Source organism: Chiloscyllium plagiosum, chromosome 9, assembly GCF_004010195.1.
Source record: "Chiloscyllium plagiosum isolate BGI_BamShark_2017 chromosome 9, ASM401019v2, whole genome shotgun sequence".
In the NCBI taxonomy this organism is placed as follows: Eukaryota; Metazoa; Chordata; class Chondrichthyes; order Orectolobiformes; family Hemiscylliidae; genus Chiloscyllium; species Chiloscyllium plagiosum.
Genome location: NC_057718.1, coordinates 89,642,087 through 89,664,309, shown reverse-complemented (window position 1 = coordinate 89,664,309; position 22,223 = coordinate 89,642,087). Strand labels below are relative to the sequence as shown.

At 47.9% G+C, this 22,223-nt stretch overlaps 1 protein-coding gene across 1 annotated transcript in view; it reads left to right on the top strand.

Annotated features, from left to right (window-relative positions):
• The window catches only part of syne1b (spectrin repeat containing, nuclear envelope 1b), a 502,247-nt gene that overhangs the window by 54,452 nt on the left and 425,572 nt on the right, over positions 1 to 22,223 (top strand). Inside the window, exons 8-14 of the mRNA XM_043696857.1 lie at positions 1,071 to 1,267; positions 9,325 to 9,434; positions 13,406 to 13,513; positions 15,859 to 15,996; positions 18,769 to 18,933; positions 20,412 to 20,524; positions 22,012 to 22,180. Of these exons, the coding sequence (XP_043552792.1) occupies positions 1,071 to 1,267; positions 9,325 to 9,434; positions 13,406 to 13,513; positions 15,859 to 15,996; positions 18,769 to 18,933; positions 20,412 to 20,524; positions 22,012 to 22,180 (1,000 nt within the window). The remainder of the gene's footprint in view (positions 1 to 1,070; positions 1,268 to 9,324; positions 9,435 to 13,405; positions 13,514 to 15,858; positions 15,997 to 18,768; positions 18,934 to 20,411; positions 20,525 to 22,011; positions 22,181 to 22,223) is intronic.

The window sequence follows — 22,223 nt, the reverse complement described above, 5'->3', positions numbered from 1 at the left end:
CAGGGTGTGAGTGAGGCCTGCCTCTGAGTGACTAAACCTGTCCTATGGCCTGTGGGAACCTTGCAGGCTGAATGGAAGGATCCCACCGGGCTTTCTTTCATTGGTCTTCAGACCTGGATGGAGTATTGGCTGCATCAGGGTGTGGATTCAAGATTAGAGTGGTGCTGGAAAAGCACAGCAGCATCCGGGGAGCAGGAAAATCGACGTTTTGGACAAAAGCCCTTCATCAGGAATGGGCTCCTGATAAAAGGCTTTTGCCCGAAACGTCGATTTCCCTGCTCCCCGGATGCTGCCTGACCTGCTGTGCTTTTCCAGCAGCATTTTAACCTTGACTCTAATCTCCAGCATCTGCAGTACCCACTTCTGCCTCAGGGTGTGGATTCCCAATGCCTGGCTCTGTGAAAACGTCCTGGAATGGGCCGGAGGGGGGGGACCCAGGGAACTGTAACGCAGGCCCGTGGCACTGTTTTAGGTGCATGGCCTGGCTCCACTCCCAGTTTGGATGCACAGCTTTCAATTTGACTTTAAATGGAGCGTGCGGAGGCGTTAGTGACTGTGGTCGGCTTGAAGCAGCTCCTATTTGTGGGAATGGTGCCTTGTCTTTGAGCTCACTATTAGATTAGAGAAGGCAGGGCAGTGTAAACAACAAAAGCTGCTTCTTTAAAGATTCCTGAGAGTGTTGAGGTTGAAAAGACCTCCGAATGGAGTCTTCCTGATACCCAGTGGATGGGTTTTCAGCTCCCATCAGAATTCTAGGATGGCCCAGGGATTCTCCTAAGCTCCAACCCTTTGTGAGGATGTGGACAAATTCACTGGACAGTGGCTGTTTGTAACAGTCAAGGAAGGTCATGGGGAAGCTAGTAAATTTCAGTAGATCTGATCTGCAACCCCCTCCATCACTGGGGCTGGTTTCCAGCCTTTAGAAATCCGGTGGTTGGGGGGGAGCTTTGTTGTGGATTATGACTCTACTCTTTGCGCTCTGCCCTCTGACCTTTGACCCCTGTAGGGTTTCACCTCAAGTGTTCTAATGTAACGTGGCTGCTCACAAGCGCGTGCTGTCTGTTTTGAAGGCGAATTGGTATCGAGGTGAAGGATTTTGGGCAGAGCTGGAGGAATGGATTCGCCTTTCATTCCGTCATTCACGCTATCCGCCCGGATCTGACAGACTTGGAGAAGGTCCGGAGCCGGTCGAACCGGGAAAACTTGGAAAGTGCTTTCTCCATCGCTGAAAATCACCTGGGAATTCCGAGGATCCTCGATCCTGAAGGTACCTGACTTTGGCTCTTGGTTAGTTTGAAGCTCCATCTAAACCTGACAGTATTATCAGGTTGGAAATCTCCTGGAATTCCAAAGGGATTTAGGATGACCGTAACATCCTGTGGATTTAGGATGGCCATAAAGACTTTGAAGAGTGTGCAGCAGAGATTTACTCACATGGTTTGATGTGAAAATAATACAATGGATAAGGTTTTAAGGTTATGTAGATAGACTGGAGAAGCTGGGATTACTGTTCTTAGAGCAGAGAAAGGAAAGGGGAGATTGTAAAATTATGAAGGGTTTGAATAAAGTCCATAAAGAGAAATAATCTCCAACAGATGATGGGTGAGCAACCAGAAGACCCAGACTTAAGGGGATTGGTTAAAAAAGAGAGAGGCAACATGGGCAACGGTGCTATAAAAACACAAGTGAAAGGCTAAGGAATGCTGTGTTTGATAGACTGTGGATGCAAATTCAATAGTCACCTTCAAATGGAATTGAATAAAGGCATGAAGGAGAGAAAGATTATAAGTATGTGGGGAAAGAGCCGCAGAATGGGGCTAGCTAGTTTTGTAAGAATGTGTTTAATCGTGATTGCCCTCTTCTGAGCTCAGCTCTTCTATGATGACCCCTTTCAGCCACTATCAAACCAGTGGGAGTCCAGCTTTATTCAAGAGGTCTTCCAGGCAGAGTCAGTGCAAGTAACCGGGACAAATCCCAACCCCATTGTCCAGAAGTTGAGTGCGCTATTAGCTTCAGTACTGAGGGAGTGCTGCATTGTCAGGGAGGGTGGTGCTGTATTTTAGGTAAGGCATTACTCTGAGACCCCTGGGCCTCAGTGGATGTGTCTCAAGATGCTGGCCGACATTTGTGGGAAATGGTTAGCACAGTGGTTAGCACTGTTACCTCACAGCGCTAGGTACCCAGGTTCCATTCCCACCTTGGGTGACTGTCTGTCTGGAGTTTGCATGTTCGCCCCTGTGTCTGTGTGGGTTTGCTCTGGTTTCCTCCTACAATCCAGACAAGTGCAGGTCAGGTGAATTGGCCATGCTAAATTGCCCATCATGTTACGTATATTAGTCTGGGGTAAAGGTAGTGGAATGGGTCTGGGTGGGTTACTCTTCGGAGGGTCAGTGTGGACCTGTTGGGCCGAAGGGCCTGTTTCCACACTGTAGGGAATCTAATCTAACATTTAACCCTTAATCTATAGCACCTCCCCTTCGTCACCCAACAAGACAATTAGGCAGGCATTCATTTGTGAAATCATGCCAACGTTTCAAAGAATAATTAATTGCTGGAAAGTGATCTGGGTTCTCATGAGGGTGTGAGATAGATGCATTCGAAGGGCAGGCTGTTTCTGAGATGCCTGTTGATGGAGAATTTCTTCAAATTCAGGAACGTCATTGAAGGTTCAGTCTCAGCCAGCAGTACCTACCGTGGCTAAGGCAGGCAGGTAAACCTCTCTCATCCCTCAGAGCAGTATGTGAACCCTCACTTTGAACTTGGGACTTCTCTGATGTGCTTGGCTGCCCCGTACATTCAGGACTACCTCGATTCTGGTACACGTTTATACTGTCAGATTTATCATACAGTGTTTTTGAATTTACAGCACAGAAACAGGCTGTTTGGCTCAGGTTGGTGTTATGTCCAAGTGGAAATATCTTCTCTCCACTTACAGGTTGATGAGATAATAAACACAGCCATTTAGGGTGTCACGGTGGCTCAGTGTTTGGCACTGACACCCCTTGGGACCTGGGTTCAATTCCAGCCACAGGCGACTGTCTGTATGGGGTTTGCACATTCTCCCCGTGTCTGCGTGGGTTTCCTCCGAGTGCTCCGGTTTCCTCCCACAGTCCAAAGGTGTGCAGTTTAGGTGGATTGGCCATGGTAAATATAGGAGAAAGTGAGGACTGCAGATGCTGGAGATCAGAGCTGAAAATGTGTTGCTGGAAAAGCGCAGCAGGTCAGGCAGCATCCAAGGAGCAGGAGAATCGACGTTTCGGGCATGAGCCCTTCTTCAGGAAATGGTAAATATAGGGTAGGGGGCTGGGCGGGATACTCTTCAGTTTGTCAGTTTGATTGGCTTACTTTCACAATGTAGGGAATCTCTGACTTACATCCTGTGAACATGACAATAATGTGTATATAGCCATAAAACTCCTTTAGTCTAGATTAGAGTGGTGCTGGAAAAGCACAGCAGTTCAGGCAGCATCCGATGAGCAGTAAAATCGACGTTTCGGGCAGAAGCCCTTCATCAGGAATACAGGAATATATATCTCCTTTAGCACATTGCTAATGTGCCAGATACTGCTAATGCTAAAACCATATTAAAAGACCCTGAGGACTTCTTATGGTTGCATTTTTAATTTTTTTGTTTTCTTTTTTTGAAAACTCTGCTTTCTTAAATCATCATTTGATACAAAGAAAAGCTATTGTAATAGTAAACAATATCTACAGCTACGTAGGATTTTAAATTGTGCTTATATTTTGAAAGTACTTTTCATCAAATAATTTCCAAGAATGAGACAATCAGCAAATTATTCATGGAGATTCATACACGGGTTTTCCCAAAGCAAACTAACTGAACAGTTTCTTGAGAAACTAATTTCCAAATGCCAAAGAGAACATATCAGCATTTCATAGAGTTTTCAAAAAGCAGCATCCTTTGGAATGGAAATAACTGTGGTTATATTTTTAATAATGTCCACTTAATCTAACATTAAATCAATGCATCCCAACTAAAATTGGTTAATCTCCCTTTAATGAGTCTATATATTTGCATCTATTCTATTTCTGAGAAAGTGCACACTTTATCAAAGCTTTTTACCTTGAGCTCATCAGGCCAATTTGCAAGAATACCCCTGGACTCTAATTGCCAACCAATCAGTGCTCTTCCTTCATGCATTGTAAGTGCGCATTTTCTCAGAACTACTCAAGTCCTGTGTTCCTTAATCTCTTCCCAGTCTCTTCACTGTAGACAATCTACTTACAGTCATAGAGTCATATAGATGTACAGCATGGAAACAAACCCTTCGGTCCAACTTGTCCATGTCAACCCAATCTAGTCCCATTTGTCAGCACTTGGCCCATATTCCTCCAAACCCTTCCTATTCATATACCCATCCAGATGCCTTTGAAATGTTGCAATTGTACCAGCCTCCACCACTTCCTCTGGCAGCTCATTCCATACACGCACCATCCTCTGCGTGAAAAAGCTGCCCCTTAGGTCATTTTTATATCTTTCCCTTCTCACTCTAGACCTATGCCCTCTCGTTCTGGACTCCCCCACCCCAGGGAAAAGACCTTGTCTATTTACCCTATCCATGCCCCTCATGATTTTATAAACCTCTGTAATGTCACCCCTCAGCCTCCAGCACTCAGGGAAAACAGCCCTCGCGCATTCAATCTCTCCCTATAGCTCAAATTTTACTGTACTCTGACTGTATTTCTGAATGTTCCAGGCCTGGTTTGGAGTAGTGGTCGCAGAATTGGTTGCTGATTTATAAATACATTAATTTGAAAATAGCAGATTGTGGTTGTTCCACTTGAGCCACCTCTGCTTACACCTGAATCCTGAAATCCATGAACTATTCTACATATTTATGTGACTGCATCACTGGGGCGGATTCTATCCCCAGCTTCCCAGCCCCTTGACCTTTAGGTTTTCTGCACTACTTGACCTTAGGTAGTTCCCAGCTGGGGCTTTGAAGACTGTGACTACTTTAGAATGTATTGGACTAAGGGAAGGATTGATGCTTCTTCCACACTGGGGCTTTCTAGATTAGATTAGATTCCCTACAGTGTGGAAACAGGCCCTTTGGCCCAAGAACAGGCTGGGGTTGTTTTCCCTGGAGTGTCGGAGGCTGAGGGGTGACCTTATCGAGGTTTACAAAATCATGAGGGGCATGGATAGGATAATTGGACAAAGTCTTTTCCCTGGGGTCGGGGACTCCAGAACTAGAGGGCATAGCTTTAGGGTGAGAGGGGAAGATATAAAAGAGACCTAAGGGGCAACTTTTTAACGCAGAGGGTGGTATCTGTATGGGATGAGCTGCCAGAGGAAGTGGTGGAGGCTGGTACAATTACAACATTTAAGAGGCATTTGGATGGGTATATGAATAGGAAGGGTTTGGAGGGATATGGGCTGGGTGCTGGCAGGTGGGACTAGATTGGGTTGGGATATCTGGTCGGCATGGACAGGTTGGACCGAAGGGTCTGTTTCCGTGCTGTACATCTCTATGACTCTATGAACAAGACCACACTGACCCTCTGAAGAGTAACCCACCCAAACTCATTTCCCTACCCTATATTTACCCCTGACTAACGTAGCTAACATTATGGGCAATTTAGCACGGCCACTTCATCTGACCTGCACGTCTTTCGATTGTGGGAGGAAACTGGAGCACCCGGAGGAAACCCACGCAGACACGGGGAGAATGTGCAAACTCCACACAGACAGTCGCCCCAGGTCGGAATCGAATCTGGGTCCCTGGCGCTGTGAGGCAGCAGTGCTAACCACTGAGCCACCGTGCCAGCCGTGGGAGTTGGGAGGGAGGTGGGATTTGGTGGGGGGAGTCGGGGTGGAATGCTACCTGGGGTACTTGGTGGTGCCTTAACACCTCCTTATTTGGTTTGGTGTCAAAGTTTGTCTGCTGTACAGCCATGGTGCATCATGGGATAGTTCAAGGTGCTATGGAAAAGCAGTTTTTCGATTGTTGTCAGGGATATAGATATCCTCTGTATCACCAGGAAAACAACTTTCCGCTCAAGTGGCAGCCAGCTTGCTGAGAGAGATGTGTGGAAATGACTGTCTGGCATTTCAGAAGAGGAAGAAAAATGTCAAGAGTGTCAGACTGGGTGTTGTCGAGCCTGAGCTGAACAAAGCCAGTTTCAGGCAGAGTTGGCAACCACCCTGTTGACCAGTGCTGCAGACTGGACCACTGACCCTTCAATTCTAACTAGCCAATCACCTTTCAGGGCAGCCACACAATGTTTCCTCACGGGAGGTGATCTGGTCGGAGCTCATTCCTGCACCACACTGTTTAGATGCCATAAGGTCTGAGCATGGGAGGTATGGTTAGTGAGTTTGCAGACGACACCAAAATTGGAGGTGTAGTGGACAGTGAAGAAGGTTACCTCAGAGTACTCTGGGGCGTTGACCAGATGGGCTGAGAAATGGCAGATGGAGTTTAATTTAAATAATTGGGAAGTGTGTATTTTGGAAAGGCAGATGAGGGCAGGACTTAGGGTCCTGGGAAGTGTTGCTGCATGAAGAGACCTTGGAGTGCAGGTTCATAGTTCCTTGAAGGTGGTGCCTCAGATAGACAAATGGAGAAGAAGGCAATTGGTATGCTTGCCTTTATTGGTCAGTGCATTGACTATAAGAGTTAGGAAGCCATGTTACAGTTGGGCAGTACATTGGTTAGGCCACTTTTGGAATAGTGTGTGCAATTCCGGTCTCCCTGCTACAGGAAACAAATTGTGAAACTTGAATGGGTTCAGAAAAGATTTACAAAGATGTTGCCAGGGTTGGAGGGTTTGAGCTATGGGGAGAGTCTGAATAGGCTATTTTCCCTGGAACGTTGGAGGCTGAGGGGTGATCTTATAGAGGTTCATGAGGGGCATAGATATGGCAAATAAGGTCATTTTCCCAGGGTAGGGGAGTCCAAACCTAGAGAGGGGAAAGATATAAAAGGGGCCTAAGGGGCAACTTTTTCACGCAGAAGATGGTGCATGTCTGGAATGAGCTGTTAGAGGAAGTGGTAGAGGCTGGTACAATTACAGTATTTAAAAGGCATCTGGATGGGTATACGAATAGGAAGGGTTTAGAGGGATAGGGGCCAAATGGTGGCAAATGGGACTAGATTAATTTAGGACATCTGGTCAACATGACTGAGTTGGATCTAAGGGTCTGTTTCTGTGCTGTATAAATCTATGACTCTATAGGAGCTGACAGTCCCTGCCCAGAAAAGTTGATATCAAGGCCTAGCTGTAAGGACCACTGCTTGTTCTTCTCCACACCTTTTGGTCACACACACGGGCTGTTCTCTACCACCTATATCCTCTTGCAGTCCAATATGTCTCTGAGATCTCAACACTTCTTTGTCGTCCCCGGTTTCCATGACCTCAATGCTGATGACTCTGCCTTCCGGAGCCCTGCTCCTAATCTCCGGATTTCTCTCCGTACAACAACAATGATTTATATTTATATAGCAGCTTTCACGTCATGAAATATCCCAGGGTACTTCACAGAAGGGTTAGGAAACAAAGTATGACACCAAACTACATAAAGAGATATTAGATCAGGCGAATAAGAACTTTGTTAGAGCAAAAGAAGGTTGAAAGGTATAAATTAAAGGTGGAAGGGGAGGGAGAGAGACGAAGAGATGCAGGGAGGGAAGTCCAGAGTTTGTGGTATAGCCAACTGAAGTTATGGACACATGAATTAAATTGGATTGAATTGAATTAGTTTTCTTGTCACATGCACTCAAATGAGTACAGTGAAAAGTTTATAAGCCACTACTTAAAGCGCCATCTTAGTTACAAACGTATCCAGGTACTATCCTTAGTTACAGAATAACGAAGTGAAGAAAACAGCGCATGGGGGCTCCATGTGGTCTGACCGCTGGCTGCCACCACTGTACGAGGCCCTCCCCCCACTACCGTTCCACTCAAATCACTGGCTGCCACCTCTGTACTAGGCCGCTTACCCCCATTCCACTTCAGTCCCTGGAAGACACCGCTGTACTAGGGCACCACCCTGTTCCACTCCAGTCCTTGGCTGTCACCACGCTCTGTGCTAGGCCCCACCCTGTTCCACTCCTGTCACTGGCTGTCACCACGCTCTGTACTAGGCCACCACTCTGTTCCACTCCTGTCACTGGCTGTCACCACGCTCTGTACTAGGCCACCATCCTGTTCAACTCCTATCACTGGCTATCACCACGCTCTGTACTAGGCCACCACCCTGTTCCACTCCTGTCACTGGCTGTCACCACGCTCTGTACTAGGCCAGCACCCTGTTCCACTCCACTCACTGGCTGTCAGCACGCTCTGTGCTAGGCCCCACCCTGTTCCACTCCTATCACTGGCTGTCACCATGCTCTGTGCTAGACCCCACCCTGTTCCACTCCTGTCACTGGCTGTCACCACGCTCTGTGCTAGGCCACCACCCTGTTCCACTCCTATCACTGGCTATCACCACGCTCTGTACTAGGCCACCATCCTGTTCCACTCCTGTCACTGGCTGTCACCACGCTCTGTACTAGGCCCCACCCTGTTCCACTCCTATCACTGGCTGTCACCACGCTCTGTGCTAGGCCACCACCCTGTTCCACTCCTGTCACTGGCTATCACCATGCTCTGTGCTAGGCCACTACCCTGTTCCACTCCTGTCACTGGCTGTCACCACGCTCTGTACTAGGCCACCACCCTGTTCCACTCCTGTCACTGGCTGTCACCACGCTCTGTGCTAGGCCCCACCCTGTTCCACTCCTAGCACTGGCTGTCACCACGCTTTGTGCTAGGCCACCACCCTGTTCCACTCCTGTCACTGGCTGTCACCACGCTCTGTGCTAGGCCCCCACCCTGTTCCACCCCTGTCACTGGCTGTCACCACGCTCTGTACTAGGCCACCACCCTGTTCCACTCCTGTCACTGACTGTCACCACGCTCTGTGCTAGGCCACCACCCTGTTCCACTCCTGTCACTGGCTGTCACCAACTCACCTCACCTATCTCTCTCCATCTTTGAGACAATCCTTTAAACCTGTTTTTAGTCTCAGCTTTGGGTCACCTGCCCTAATACCTCCTTATTCGGTCTGCTGTCAAATTCTGTCTGATGTACAGCCATGTAGCATCTTGGGACATTACACTGTGTTCAAGGTGCTATGTAAAAGCAGGCTTCCGTTGTTGTTAGGGAGGTAGGTCCTCTGTGTCGCTGGCCACAAAGGAAAACAACTCCAGTGACACTTACCCCTCAGGCAGCTCCCAGCTTGCTGTAGAAGTGACTGCATTTCAGTAGAGGAGCAGAACCCCTGTTTCTAACGGAGTGATACTTTATGTACAGATGTGGATGTTGACAAACCCGACGAGAAGTCAATCATGACCTATGTGGCTCAGTTCCTGAAACATTATCCAAATCCACGCGAGACGGAGAATGAACCTCTTGAGGAAGAGGTAAGTGTTTTGCGCTGTTTCCCTTTCAATTTCACTTCAAATTCAATGAATGATACAGTACAATAGGAGGCCATTTAGCCCTGCTGGAAGAGAATTCCAACTACTCCCAGCTGCCTGCTCTCTTCCTGCAGCTATGTGCATATTTATTCTCTTCAAGTATTAACAGTATTCTGACTGTTGACTGTTGACTTTGTTTCCACCGCCCTTCCATTAAGCAGGTCCCTGGTTGTCGCTGTTTGCTGTGTGAATGTTTGTTTAAACATGTGGTTTCCCTTTCTTTTCCCAACCTCTGTCCTCCTGCTGTTGAAAACAATTTCTCCTTATTGACGCTGATTATGGTCACCTCAGTAAGATCTCTTAAACCTCTCAGTCCGAGGGAGAACAAACCAGCTCCTTCCGTTTCCTCACATGACTGAAGGTGCACGTTCTTTATTTCGGTACCATTCTAATAAATTTCTATTGTGGCTTTTATAAAACACGGAACAGTATAGCACGGAACAGGAACAGGCCCTTCGGCCCGTGATGTTGTGCTGAACATGACGCAAATTAAACTAATCCCTTCTGCCTGCCCTTGGTCCATATCTCTCCATTGCTTACATGTTCATGTGTTTATCTAAAAGTTCTGAAATGCCCTTATTGTGTCTGCCTCAACCACCACCCTCTGGCACCACATTCCAGACTCCTACCACTCTCTGTGTAAAAAAACTTGCCCCTCACCTCTCCTCTGAACTTGCCCCACTCACACCTTAAATACATGCTCCTTCGGTGATTCAGTTCTGGGAAAAAGGATTCTGAACGTCGACTCTATCTATATCCCTTTGCTCTGACATCCTTCTCAATGTGTGATGGAACGTAATACTTCAGTTTAGACTTTGTGAAGATTTATCATAACTTCCTAGATTTACCCAGCCCTATACCTTGGTAAATCTATCACTATCATCCCTGAGTCAATGTCAGTGCTGTCGGGAAGGGAACTCCCAGCGCTAGCATGGGAATGGCAGTATACCGTATATACTCGAGTAAAAGTCAACCTCATGCAAAAGCTGACCCCCTATTTTTGGAGAAAGTGAGGACTGCAGATGCTGGAGACCAGAGTTGAAAGGTGTGGCGCTGGAAAAGCGCAGCAGGCCAGGCAGCATCCGAGGAGCAGGAGAATCGACGTTTCGGGCATAAGCCCTTCTTCATCCCTATTTTTGGTCAAAACATCTGGAGTTCCTCCCCTGGCTCATGTAAAAATCAACCCTAGTTCTTCACAGATAACAGCTTAACATTTGTGAGTCAAGGTATTATCGAGAGAAAAGCAAGAGAAAACGGAGGGAATTGGAAGACCTTGGAGTGCAAGTTTAAGACACATCAGGTCAGAGTCAGGTGACAACCTCCCTTTGTGTGCAGCTCAGCTGAGCTCACTCTCCCTGCAACACTCGAGGGATACAGTCATATGCCTAGCTGAGGTTTTGAAATTTCTTCATTGTTTTGTGTAAAAAATGCCCTCCAGAAAAAAACAAAAAAATATACAGCAGCGTTTAAACTCAGTTATTAAAAGTTCCAGAGAAGCCAACTATTTGCTTAGAGATCAATTGGGCTTCTGCTCATGATTTTTAGATTTTATTTTGAATTAGATTCCCTACAGTGTGGAAACAGGCCCTTCAGCCCAACAAGTCCACACCCAACCCTCTGAAGAGTAACCCACCCAGATCCCTACATTCACCCCTGACCTACACATCACTGAACACTACGGGTAATTTAGCATGGCCAGTCTTTGGATTGTGGGAGGAAGCCAGAGCACCCAGAGGAAACCCACGCAGAAATAGGGAAAATGTGCAAACTCCACACAGACAGTTGCCCGAAGTGGGAACTGAACCCGGGTCCCTGGCGCTGTGAGGCAGCAGTGCTAACCACGAGCCACCGTGCCGTCCAATACAGTATTTTGAACTGTAACATGAATTTCAGTCCTTTAGAACTAGTATCCATGTAATAGTTGACCCCATAAATTTAACCTTCAACTATAGTCTAACAAATTTGACTTTTGCACGAGTGTATATTGTATTTCCAAGTCAAGATGCTGAGTAGCATGGAGGGGAATTGACAAGTGCTGACATTGCAAAATATCTGCTGCCCTTGTCCTTCAAGGTGCAAATTGGTTTAGACATGGTACCCCAATATAAGATCAGCTGCTCTCTTCTGTTCTCTCGTGTGCTCAGTTAGTTGCCAAGTTAACTTGGTGTTTTTGAGCATTGTGTTTGGCAAATATAGGAGCAAAATACTGCATATGCTGGAATCTGTACTGGAAACAAAAAATGCTGCCGATCACAGTGGGCCAGGCAGCATCAGTGGAGAGAGAGCAAGCTAATGTTTCGAGTGCAAATGGCTGGTAACATTAGCTTGCTCTCTCTCCATGGATGCTTCCTGACCCACTTTGATCTCTTCGGGAAATGGCTCCCTAATTCTCTCCTGAGGGTTTGTATCTGCCTCATTCACAACAAACTGTGAGGTTTATCGCAAATTTATGGAACGTTGCGAGTTTGGGTTTGAGTGACCCCGACTAGGAATCGACAATGGTAAAGAGAGAAAATGCTGGACACAGCAGATTTCTCAGCGTCAGAGGGAGGCGTGGAGTCAATGTTTCAGCTTGAACGAGCCTTTGTCGGGACTGGGGGGAGCTTAAAGGTGTAACTGTTTATCAGCAAACTCAGCAAAACGGAGGGGTGTGACAGGAAAGAGAAGGGTGTAAACTGTGACCAGAGAGATTAACTGATAAAAGGGATGATAGTGCAAGGGCAAAACAGACAGTAACAGGATAAGAAATGAAACAATGTACATGGAGGGATTGGAGATGGGGATAGCAGAATAGTGGTGTGGACCAACCAGACCCCCTCAAAATATATTAAGATGGTAGTCTCCACTCTAACTTTTTCTTATTTTGAAAGTAAATATCAGGAGCTTTACTGCAGATGCAATTTGATTTGTCAAACCACTCAACGTTAAGCAATACTCAATTTATTCAAACACTGCAGTTAAATACTACAAAGGAAAGAATTAATTGATTAACTTAACTTTTTTGAAAAAAAAACTTAACAGTGACTCTTACTAATTAACTGTTCCAATATGGTAATATCTCATAAAATTCAGAACACAGATTGTCTCAGATGCAAACCAGCAGCCTTGGAAAAGAACCCCCAGCTTTAGGCTGGAATCCAGAGAGGGAAGAATAACTTCTACTTCTTCAAGCTCACAACAGCAGCTGTTGAAAGCTAAACCTAAGACCCCTAGTTCTGTGGGTGGGAGTGGGACCACACCCGGTCAGGCAGCTTCTACTGTTCCAGCTTTTAAAAAAAAACCCAAGGCTTCACAAGTTGTCTATCGTCTCATTGACGACTTGCCGCCTCCCATCCCCCACTATCTCTCTCTAAAGGAAACCATAGCTCTTAAAGCCACAGTATCATCACAATAGCGGAGAATTAAAATGACAAGTGAGTGGAAGCTCAACATCACAATCTGAACAGAGGTGCTGTGCAAAGCAGTTGTATCATCTAACTCTAAACCACCACCACCACCACCCTTTCTCCTCCCCCCTATTAAATAGAAAGAAGTACAAGTAAATTGCTTTTTCACCTGGTGGAAGTGTTTGGAGCTTGACGCAGTAAGACAGAGGAGGTTAAAAAGTCACTTAACACACTCTTTGGGGTTCAATTGAGGACGGATTAGGAATGGGATCAGAGTGTCCACGAGGTGAATGGCCCCTTTCAAAGGGTGAAATGGCGGGGGGTGGGGGTGGGGTGGGGGGGGTGGGGGGGTATGGGTGTATTTAGTGAAGGCTTGATGGCAGAAGGAGCAGGGAATGGGCCATTTAGTTTGGAGTCTGTTGGTGCGGACGATCAGGACAACGGAGAACCCCATCGCGATAGACTCTAATAACGCGGAGCGCCTCCTGACGTTTATTTGCACTGTTGCTTCTGTTTGCGGCCCATCAGCGAGAAGACAGACTGATGCTGAGGGAGGCGAGAGCGTGGCTTGAGCAGTTCGAAAGAGATATCACGAGGATGCAAGTGGCCGAGGCTGGGCTCCAGGAACGATACGAGGTGGGTCAGCACCGTCCACTTCTTGCATCTTTTCTCAGGGACGGTCAAAGCGATCCCTTTGCGACAATACAGGCAGACAGAAAGAAAATGCTCCCTTCTTGTGGAAGGATCCAGAACAGGGGAACGTGACCTTAAAATAAACGTAAGGTCAGGTCTCGAGATACTTCACTCATAAAAAGTCAACATTTGCCACTCTCCCTCCTTGACAAGGCTGTGCTTTTTGGGGCTGAACTAAATCTCAAGGGGCTGATTCTTGTTGGAATGTGCTTTCGAGTGTTGTGAGTGGAATTAAGGAACAACTCAGTTACAAACCAACAGCAGGCTTGAGGGTCTGAATGGACTCCTGTTCTGAAAGACCTTGCCCATTTTCTCCCATTGCCCCATCTTCAATCTTTCATGGGATGTGGGTGTTGCCGGCAAGGTTAGGATTTGATTACCAACCTGATTGTGATTGAACTAAGTGAGTTATTTCAGAGGGCCATTAAGAGTCAACTAAAAGGCATTAATGGATCAGATTAATCGCTCATAACTGCTATTGAGGCTGCTCCTCCAGCGCTGTGCACAGTGGCTCAGTACTTAGCACTGCTGCCTCATATCGACAGGGACCTGGGTTCGATTCCAGCCCTGGGTGACTGTCTGTGTGGAGTTTGTATGTTCTCCCCATGTCTGTGTGGATTTTCTCTAACACACCAAAGATGTGTAGTTTAGGTAAATTGGCCATGCTAAATTACCCCATAGTATTTAGGGATGTGTAGGTTAGGTGCGTTAGTCTGAGGTAAACGTAGAGTAATAGGTCTGGGTGGGTTACATTTGGAGGGTTGGTGTGGGCCAAAGGGCCTGTTTAATGCTATAATCCTATGATTAAATTCCACATGTCATCTTGGTGGGACCTGAACCCATATCCCGAGAGACTGAGTTGCAGTGGGAGTGGAGCATGTCCCTCAGAGCTTAAGCTGGGGCATTTGGTTTACCATGACACCACCGTCGCTATCTCATTTTCACAGTGGACCGTCAACCCTTCATCTGCTTGGTCACTCGCTTTATGTTAATCTCAGTGCTGGGCGTCCACAGATTCACTGACGCTGAGCAGGAAGGGGGACTGACGGCCGAGGGCCCCTGCTGGAATTTCTAAGAAATGGGAATTCCCTACCAGCAATTTCCCCTCCTCCAGCCAGTGGACGCTGAAGACAGCACGAACTGAGACCAGTGCACACAGACCACACACTGACAGGATGAACTCTTGTGAGTCATAGCTGGGGGGGGGGGGGGGGGGGGCGTGTGGTTCTGCTTTATTTGCAATCCATCCACCTGCAACTGTGCCAAGCTTCGAGCAATTCGCCAGCATCCAGGTCAAAGTAGTTGGTGTGATGGGCAGTCTGTTTGCCAATGTTGACTTGCTCCAGAGCCATTACACTGCGGCTGCAGAGTATACCATCCATAGGAGGGCCTGCGCACACACTCCCACTCCCACCCACCCCCCTTTCTCAAGAGCAAGTAGGCATGAAAACCAACAGCCACACCTCAAGCCTGGATTTATAACACACCCCCATCATTCTAACTGCTTGATATCTTAGCAGAAAAAGCTCTGTCTCTGTAATATTGGTCAGTTAAGATTAGATTCCCTACAGTGTGGAAACAGGCCATTTGGCCCAACAAGTCCACACTGACCCTCCAGAGAGTAACCCACCCAGCCCATTCCCCTATATTTACCCCATGCATAAACATACATGAACACTATGGGCAACTTAGCACGGCCAATTCACTTAACCTGCACATCTTTGGACTGTGGGAGAAAATTGGAGGAAACCCACGCAGACACGGGGAGAATGTGCAAACTCCATGCAGACAGTCACCTGAGGCTGGAATCAAACCCAGGTCCCTGGTGCCGTGAGGCAGCAGTGCTAACCACTGAGCCACCGTGTTGCCTGAATGCAGGGCCATCTTCACCTCAGTCTCTACTCGACTGGCAGAGCTGTTTGCTGATTTAACAGGACAACCCTGAATGATTCTGAAACCTATTCAGAATTTCAAGCCAGTGGGAAGTCAGTCTATGTGTGAATACATTAAAGTCACCATAACCCTACCAGACTGCTCTCTCGTCAGAGAGAGATCGCTGGAGGTGGTGTGACCTGAGGGTAAGCACACCTTCAGACAGGAGGAGAAGTTGAGAAGGAGAGTCCTTCCTGGTTACAGCAGCCAATGTGGGAATTGAACCCATGCTGTTGGCATCACTCACTAGCTGCCTGAGCTAACTGAGCACCTCATGCGTTAATGCAGCAATGACTTCCTGTTTTGATTCCATCGCTCTGTTTTATGCCGTTGCCTTTGTCCGTACTTTTCTTTAGTTGTTCAAGAGTTTTCGAGGCCAGTACGAGGTTAAAAAGAAGCACGTGGAGGTTTTAATTCAGCCCTCACAGAAAGATGGGAAACTGTCGCTGGATCAAGTCACGGTTAAGCAAGTCTGGGAGAGAGTGTCGGCCAGGGTGAGTTTTCAGAGCACGGACTCCGCAAGGTCATACTCCAGTCTTTTCCTTTCTCCTGCCAGTCTTTGTGTGCAGTACCATCTGATGATTTGCACTCGGAGCGGGAGCAGTAAGTGAGAGCCTTCTAGAGACGGGTGTTAGTCTTTGTGGTCACAGACTTTGTGTGCCCAGCAATGCCGCTGTCTTCTGCTCATAAATTTCCATTCCATCCTCATGCCTGGAGTCAGATGAGTCAATAAAATAAACATGGAAGACGTTATATTTGAACAGAACCCTTTTCATCTTCACAATCGCTTCTTTTTGAAGTTGATTGTGGATGAACAGTCGAGAGTGTGTTGCTGGAAAAGCACAGCAGGTCAGGCAGCATCCGAGGAGCAGGAGAATAGACGTTTCGGGCAAGAGTCCTTCATCAGGAATGGCCAGTTCCTTCCTGATGGCCCTTCATGACGAAGGGCTCCGGCCTGAAACGTCGACTCTCCTGCTCCTCAGATGCTGCCTGACCTGCTGTGCTTTTCCAGCACCACGCTCTCGACTCTGATCTCCAGCGTCTGCTCACTTTCTCCCTGTAATAAACAGTAGCCAACAATTACGCAGTAAGGACCCACACATCGGCTGGGTGTGTTCTCTTGGTGGTGTTGGCTGAGGGATCAATCTCCTTAGTAAAAGAGTCAATACCCTGGGCCGGAACTTCAAGAGGAGGAGCAGGAGGTTTGGAAAGAGTTTGAAGAGAATCTGTTTCACCCAGCAGGTGGAATTCACTGAATAAAAACCGAGAGAACTGCGGGTGCTGTAAATCAGAAAAAACCCCAGAAACGGCAGGAAAAGCTCAGCGGGTCTGGCAGGGTCTGTCGAGAGAACTCAAAGTTAACATTTTGGGTCCAGTTCTGAGGAAGGGTCACTGAATGTGAAACGTCAACTCTGATTTTTCTTCACGGATGCTGCCAGACCCGCTGAGCTTTTCCAGCAACTTCTGTCTTTGCCTGTGAGGTATAATTCACTGCCTTTTGCTTTGTGGAGGCAGGAACCCTCAAGACATTTAAAACCTATTTGGATGAACCCTCGACATGTCATTGGACACAAGGCCGCAGGCCAAGTCTTGGAAAACTAGACTGGAGTAGTTAGATGCTTGATGACCAGTGTAGTACAATGGGCTGAAGAACCTTTTTTCTAAGCTGTAAGAAACTGCATAAATTGTCTCCAGGATAGAACTCTGAGCTCTTCTGCAGGTAGCCCAACAGCTTCATTTACCTCAGTCTCAGCAACACTTCCAGTAGATCCTCCAGTGTGCAGCACTCTGTCAGGATTCCAGTGAAATACTAGCCAAGATTGAGTGTCGGGGGCGGGACTTGAACTCTCAACATCCTACCAAAGAGACTGTTCATCGCCTTAAGTTGGCTGCAAATAACCAGCCTTCCTGATGTCAAAACTCCTTTAAAGCTCTTAAAGCCAGTTAATCACATTAAATTAAATTAAACCAAATTGAATCAAATAAGCCAAATTAAAAGATGCTAGTCTCTTCAAGGGGCATTATAATAATACTCAATATTCAAAATTTAAATGAACAAATTCAAATGAAAATATAATTTCTTTGATTGTACTTCAGTAACTGTGGGAGCACCCGCAGTGAATCTATGACGTAGAGTGTTTAGAATCTGGTTTACATGTGAATATGGGTGTGGGAATAAATGTCTTTCTTCCCCCACATTTATTTCTGATCACTCTCTAACATCCTCAGCTATACGGAGAGTTGGAGTTGTTCCTTCATTGTGTCCGGGGATACAGTTTTGAGAATGTCCTCCGTTTGCCTTTCACAATGTGTTTTTAATCTCTCTGAGGCAGGCAAATTGTCAAAACGATCACCATGGACTGAGGACAAAGGGGTTTGTTGGCAGGGTGCTGTACCTGCAGGAACACAGTGGCTCAGTAGTCAGTGCTGCTGCCTCAAAGGGCCAGGGATCTGGGTTCGATTCTAGCCTCGGGTGACTGTCTGTATGGAGTTTGCATGTTCTGCCTGGGTTTCCTCTAGCAGTCCAAAGAGGTAGCGGTTAAGTGGATTCAATCATACAATTCCCTACAGTGTGGAAACAGGCTCTTTGGCCCAACAAGTCCACATTGACCTTCCGAAGAGTGACCCATTCCCTTCCCCTATTATTCTACATTAATGTACCTAACCTACACATCCCTGGGCACTACGTGGCCAGTTCACCTCACCCTGCACGTCTTTGGATTGTGGGAGGAACCCAGAGGAAAGTCGCCCGAGGCTGGAATCGAACCTCGGTCCCTAGCGCTGTGAGGCAGCAGTGCTAACCACTGAGCTCTGTACTTTCTGTGACTAACCTACTTAGCCCGGACACTATGGAAAATGTAGCGTGGCCAATCCACTGCACACCTTTAGAAGGTAAACAGAGCACCCGGCGGAAATCCACGCAGACATGGGGAAAACGTGAGAACTCCACACACACAGTCATCCTGAGGCTGGAATCGAACCTGGGTCCCTGGCGCCATGAAGCCACAGTGCTAACCACTGCCCATAGTGTTCAGGAATGTGAAGGCTGGGTGCGTTAGCCACGGGGGTTACAGGGATGGGGGGATTATGGGTGGGACTCTTTTCAGAGGGTCAGTGTGGACTCGATGGGCCAAATGGCCTGATCCCATGCTGTAGGGATTATTTTATGGGCAGCAAGCTGGTACGATGTCACTGAGCCCAAGTTGCTTTTCCCCTGATTGTAAGAAATAGGAAGGCTGTTACATGCTGATTTTTCCATTCCTCAGCTTCTGGATTGGCACATCATGCTGGACAAGTCACTGCCCTCGCCCCTGGGCACCATCGGAGCCTGGCTGCACAGAGTGGAGACTATTCTCGGGGAAGAGATTGTCATCCAGCAGGCCCACGATGAGACGGCCAACATCATCCACAGGAAACTGGAGCTACATAAGGTGAGTTTGTGGTGGGCTTCTGTGGTGGTGGTGGGCGGGTTGGCGGAGGAAGTGTTGGGAGCCGTCGCTGGGCAATGCCAGGCCTATATCTGGGTCCCTGGTGCTGTGAGGTCGCAGTGCTAACCACGAGCCACCGTGCCACCTTGCTAAACTGCCCAGGGATGTGCAGACTGGACGATCCACAATTGGCAAGCAACCCTGGTCTTCTGGTGGTCCACTCCCACAAGCCATGAAAGTTTGACCAAACCCAATTTGGAGTCCAGGCCCCAGATCAAACCGGGCAGAGAGAGAAAGGAGCCTAGGCAAAATATGACAGGAAGTTCCTGGGCTGAGTGGTTCTCGGTCAGCTGGTGTGAGGCTCTGTATCAACTCCAGCAACATTAACCCATGTAAATCTCTCAGCTGGCAGACCAGAAGTAAGAATTTTAGCGGCAGAGGAGAAGGGGCTGGCTTGTTAATGAGGGCAAAGAAGGAAGCGTAAACGATGACACAGTGGAAGCATCAGCAGTCCTCACTTTCTCCCGGCAGTGTTTGAGGCAGGACTTGCATTTGTCTAGCACCTTTTGCATTAGCAGCACAGCCCAAAGTGCTTCACAGACAAAGACTGACTTCTGGAGCACACACATGAGCTTGGGACAGGTCAGGGCTCCCGTTTTTCCGGGATCTTCATTGTCTGTGAGCACAGGCTGGGCCCCAGCTCAGCTCTTACAGCCAGGGCACTGGAGTGTCACCCTCGCCCTCACTTTCATGTCTCTGGAGTGGGGCTTGAATCCCAGCAACCTCCTGAGTCAGAGCTGAGTCCGTTACCGTCCGCAATAATCTGATGTCTGTCTGCTGGGGAGCACTGTGGAAACCCCCAGGTTTCAACTTGAGACAAAGCCGCCTTGTCTCAGTTGCTGTCATCCTGCGGCCAGTGAGGATCCCATTGGAATATGGGACTAATCTAACTCCTCAATTTTATGAATCATCTGGAGTCACACCCAGAGTCTGATCTGTTGGCTATGAATTGTGCATTCATAGTATTTAGATTCCCTACAGTGTGGAAACAGGCCCTTTGGCCCAAAAACCCAGACCCATTTCCCTCCTCACACTAACACAATGGGCAATTCACCTGACCTGCACATCTTTGTGACTGTGAGAGGAAACCCACAGCAGACACGGGGAGAATGTGCAAACTCCACACAGACAGTCACCTGAGGCCAGAATCGAACCTGGGACCCTGGTGCTGCAAGACAGCAGTGCTAACCACTGAGCCACCATGCCACCCCTAAGCAGCTGCTTTTGTTTTGTGATGTAATGAGTGACTATCCAGAGTAAAGCTCAGCTGTGGTGAAGAGTCACCTGGACTAGTAACGTTAGCTTGCTCTCTCTCCGTGGATGCTGCCGGACCCGCTGTGATCTCCAGTGCTTTGTTGTTTTCAGCACGGATTCAGTTTTGATCTTTTTCCAGCGCTAACTTGTATTTGTTTCCTTGCCAGGACGTGATAAAGGCGTTAGAAGGTCACAAACAAATCTTCCACCAGATCCACAGGGCAGGATCTGTGAATGGGGTCCCAATCCCAGCAGACCAGCTGGAGGATATTGCAGAGCGGTGAGTAACTGTCCATGCGGCTCATCAGTAAACCCTGTTAACTCTGTGTCTGAAAAGCACTGCGTCCGGTTAAACGGTGGGAGCCCTAACCTTTCTCTTATGTCACATTTTCGATGTAAACTTCGGAGGGAGGGGGGGTTGCTGCAACTAATACTGAAAATAAAACGACGTGCTGACCAAGAGACTGGCGCGTGTCCCGCTGAGTCTTTGTGGGACTTGGCGGTGCCAGATTTCAGATTTTGCAAATGAATACCCGATTGAGCTCATCCTGGTAGCTAGTTGAAGGGCAGTGAAAGTCTGCATTTGCGTAGCACCTTGCGTCGATTCTCACGATGTCTCCAAGTTGCGCGATCAATGACGCCTTCGCAGTGTAGCTGTGAGGTCGGCAGCTGCCCTGTGCACAGCAAGATCTCAATAAAGGCAGCAAGGTAACGAGTTGATAATCTCATTTTGTTGAGCAATGCATGTTGACCCACCCAGGTGATGCTGAGCTGAGATGTGCTATTTGGACTTATCCATTACATCAGTATAACAGGGGACCACTTCTCTGGAAGCAGACAACCCATATTGCATCTGGATGGTGGCACCTTCCCACCTTCAGTCTTGGGTAGATTTTCCTTTTGGCTGTTTTTGTCCTGTGGCTCTGCTGGGTAACATTTTCTCACCCCCTTCGGATGTGAGTTTGAGCCCGATCCTGGAGACTTGAGGACAACGTCTAGGCTTGGTGGCGAGGGAATTCTGTGCCGTTCGACGGCACGGTTCCTCGGCTGAGACATTAGGCCCTGCCTGCCGTCTCGGCTCAAAGGTTGCCTGGCGTCGTTTTGAAGGAGCTGACCCTGCGCACTGCTTCTCCGTTGCCCCGGAAAATATTGATCTGTCAACCGTTAGCACGGAAACAGATTTTTTTTTGTTTTCATCGACAGATTTTGGATTGTGGGATCTTGCTGTGCGCAAATGAGCTGCTGCCGTTTCCAGCAGAGACTACATCGCGGAATAGCTGTAGAGAGTTGTAGAGTCACGCAGCACGGAAACAAACCCTTTGGTCCAACTCGGTGACCAGGATTCCTAAACTGAACGAGACCCATTTGCCTGCATTTGGTCCACATCCCTCGAAACCTTTCCTATCCATGTGCCTGTCCAAATGTCTTTCAAATGTTGTCACTGTACCCGCATCGACCACCTCCTCTAGCAGTGCATCCCACACACGCACCGCCCTCTGTGTGAAAGTGTTGCCCCTTGGGTCCCCTCTCACCTTCAACCTATGCCCTCTAGTTTTGCACACCCCCGACCCTAGGAAAAAATTTGGAACCTTCTGAAATCATTCAAGGCACTGTCTAGCTGTCAGCTTTCCTTACCATTTCCTGTGGCTAAGGTGATGGTGGATGCCACTTACTCCCCGTTTATATGTCTGCATATCTCTTTGGCCATGGTCTGCCCCCCCCCCCCGCCCCCTCAGTGATAACCTTGCGTCCGCTTGCTCTCCCCAGGTTCGAATTCATTACGACCGCCTCCAAGCTCCATTTAACGAGACTGGACTTTCTGGAGTTGAAGTATCGCCTCCTGGCCTTCCTGGTGCTGGCTGAAACCAAACTCAAATCGTGGATCATCAAATACGGCAGGAAGGAATCCGTGCAGCATCTCCTCCAAAATTACATTGTGAGGAATATTTCAGTGAGACCCACGTCATCAGGAATGTCAC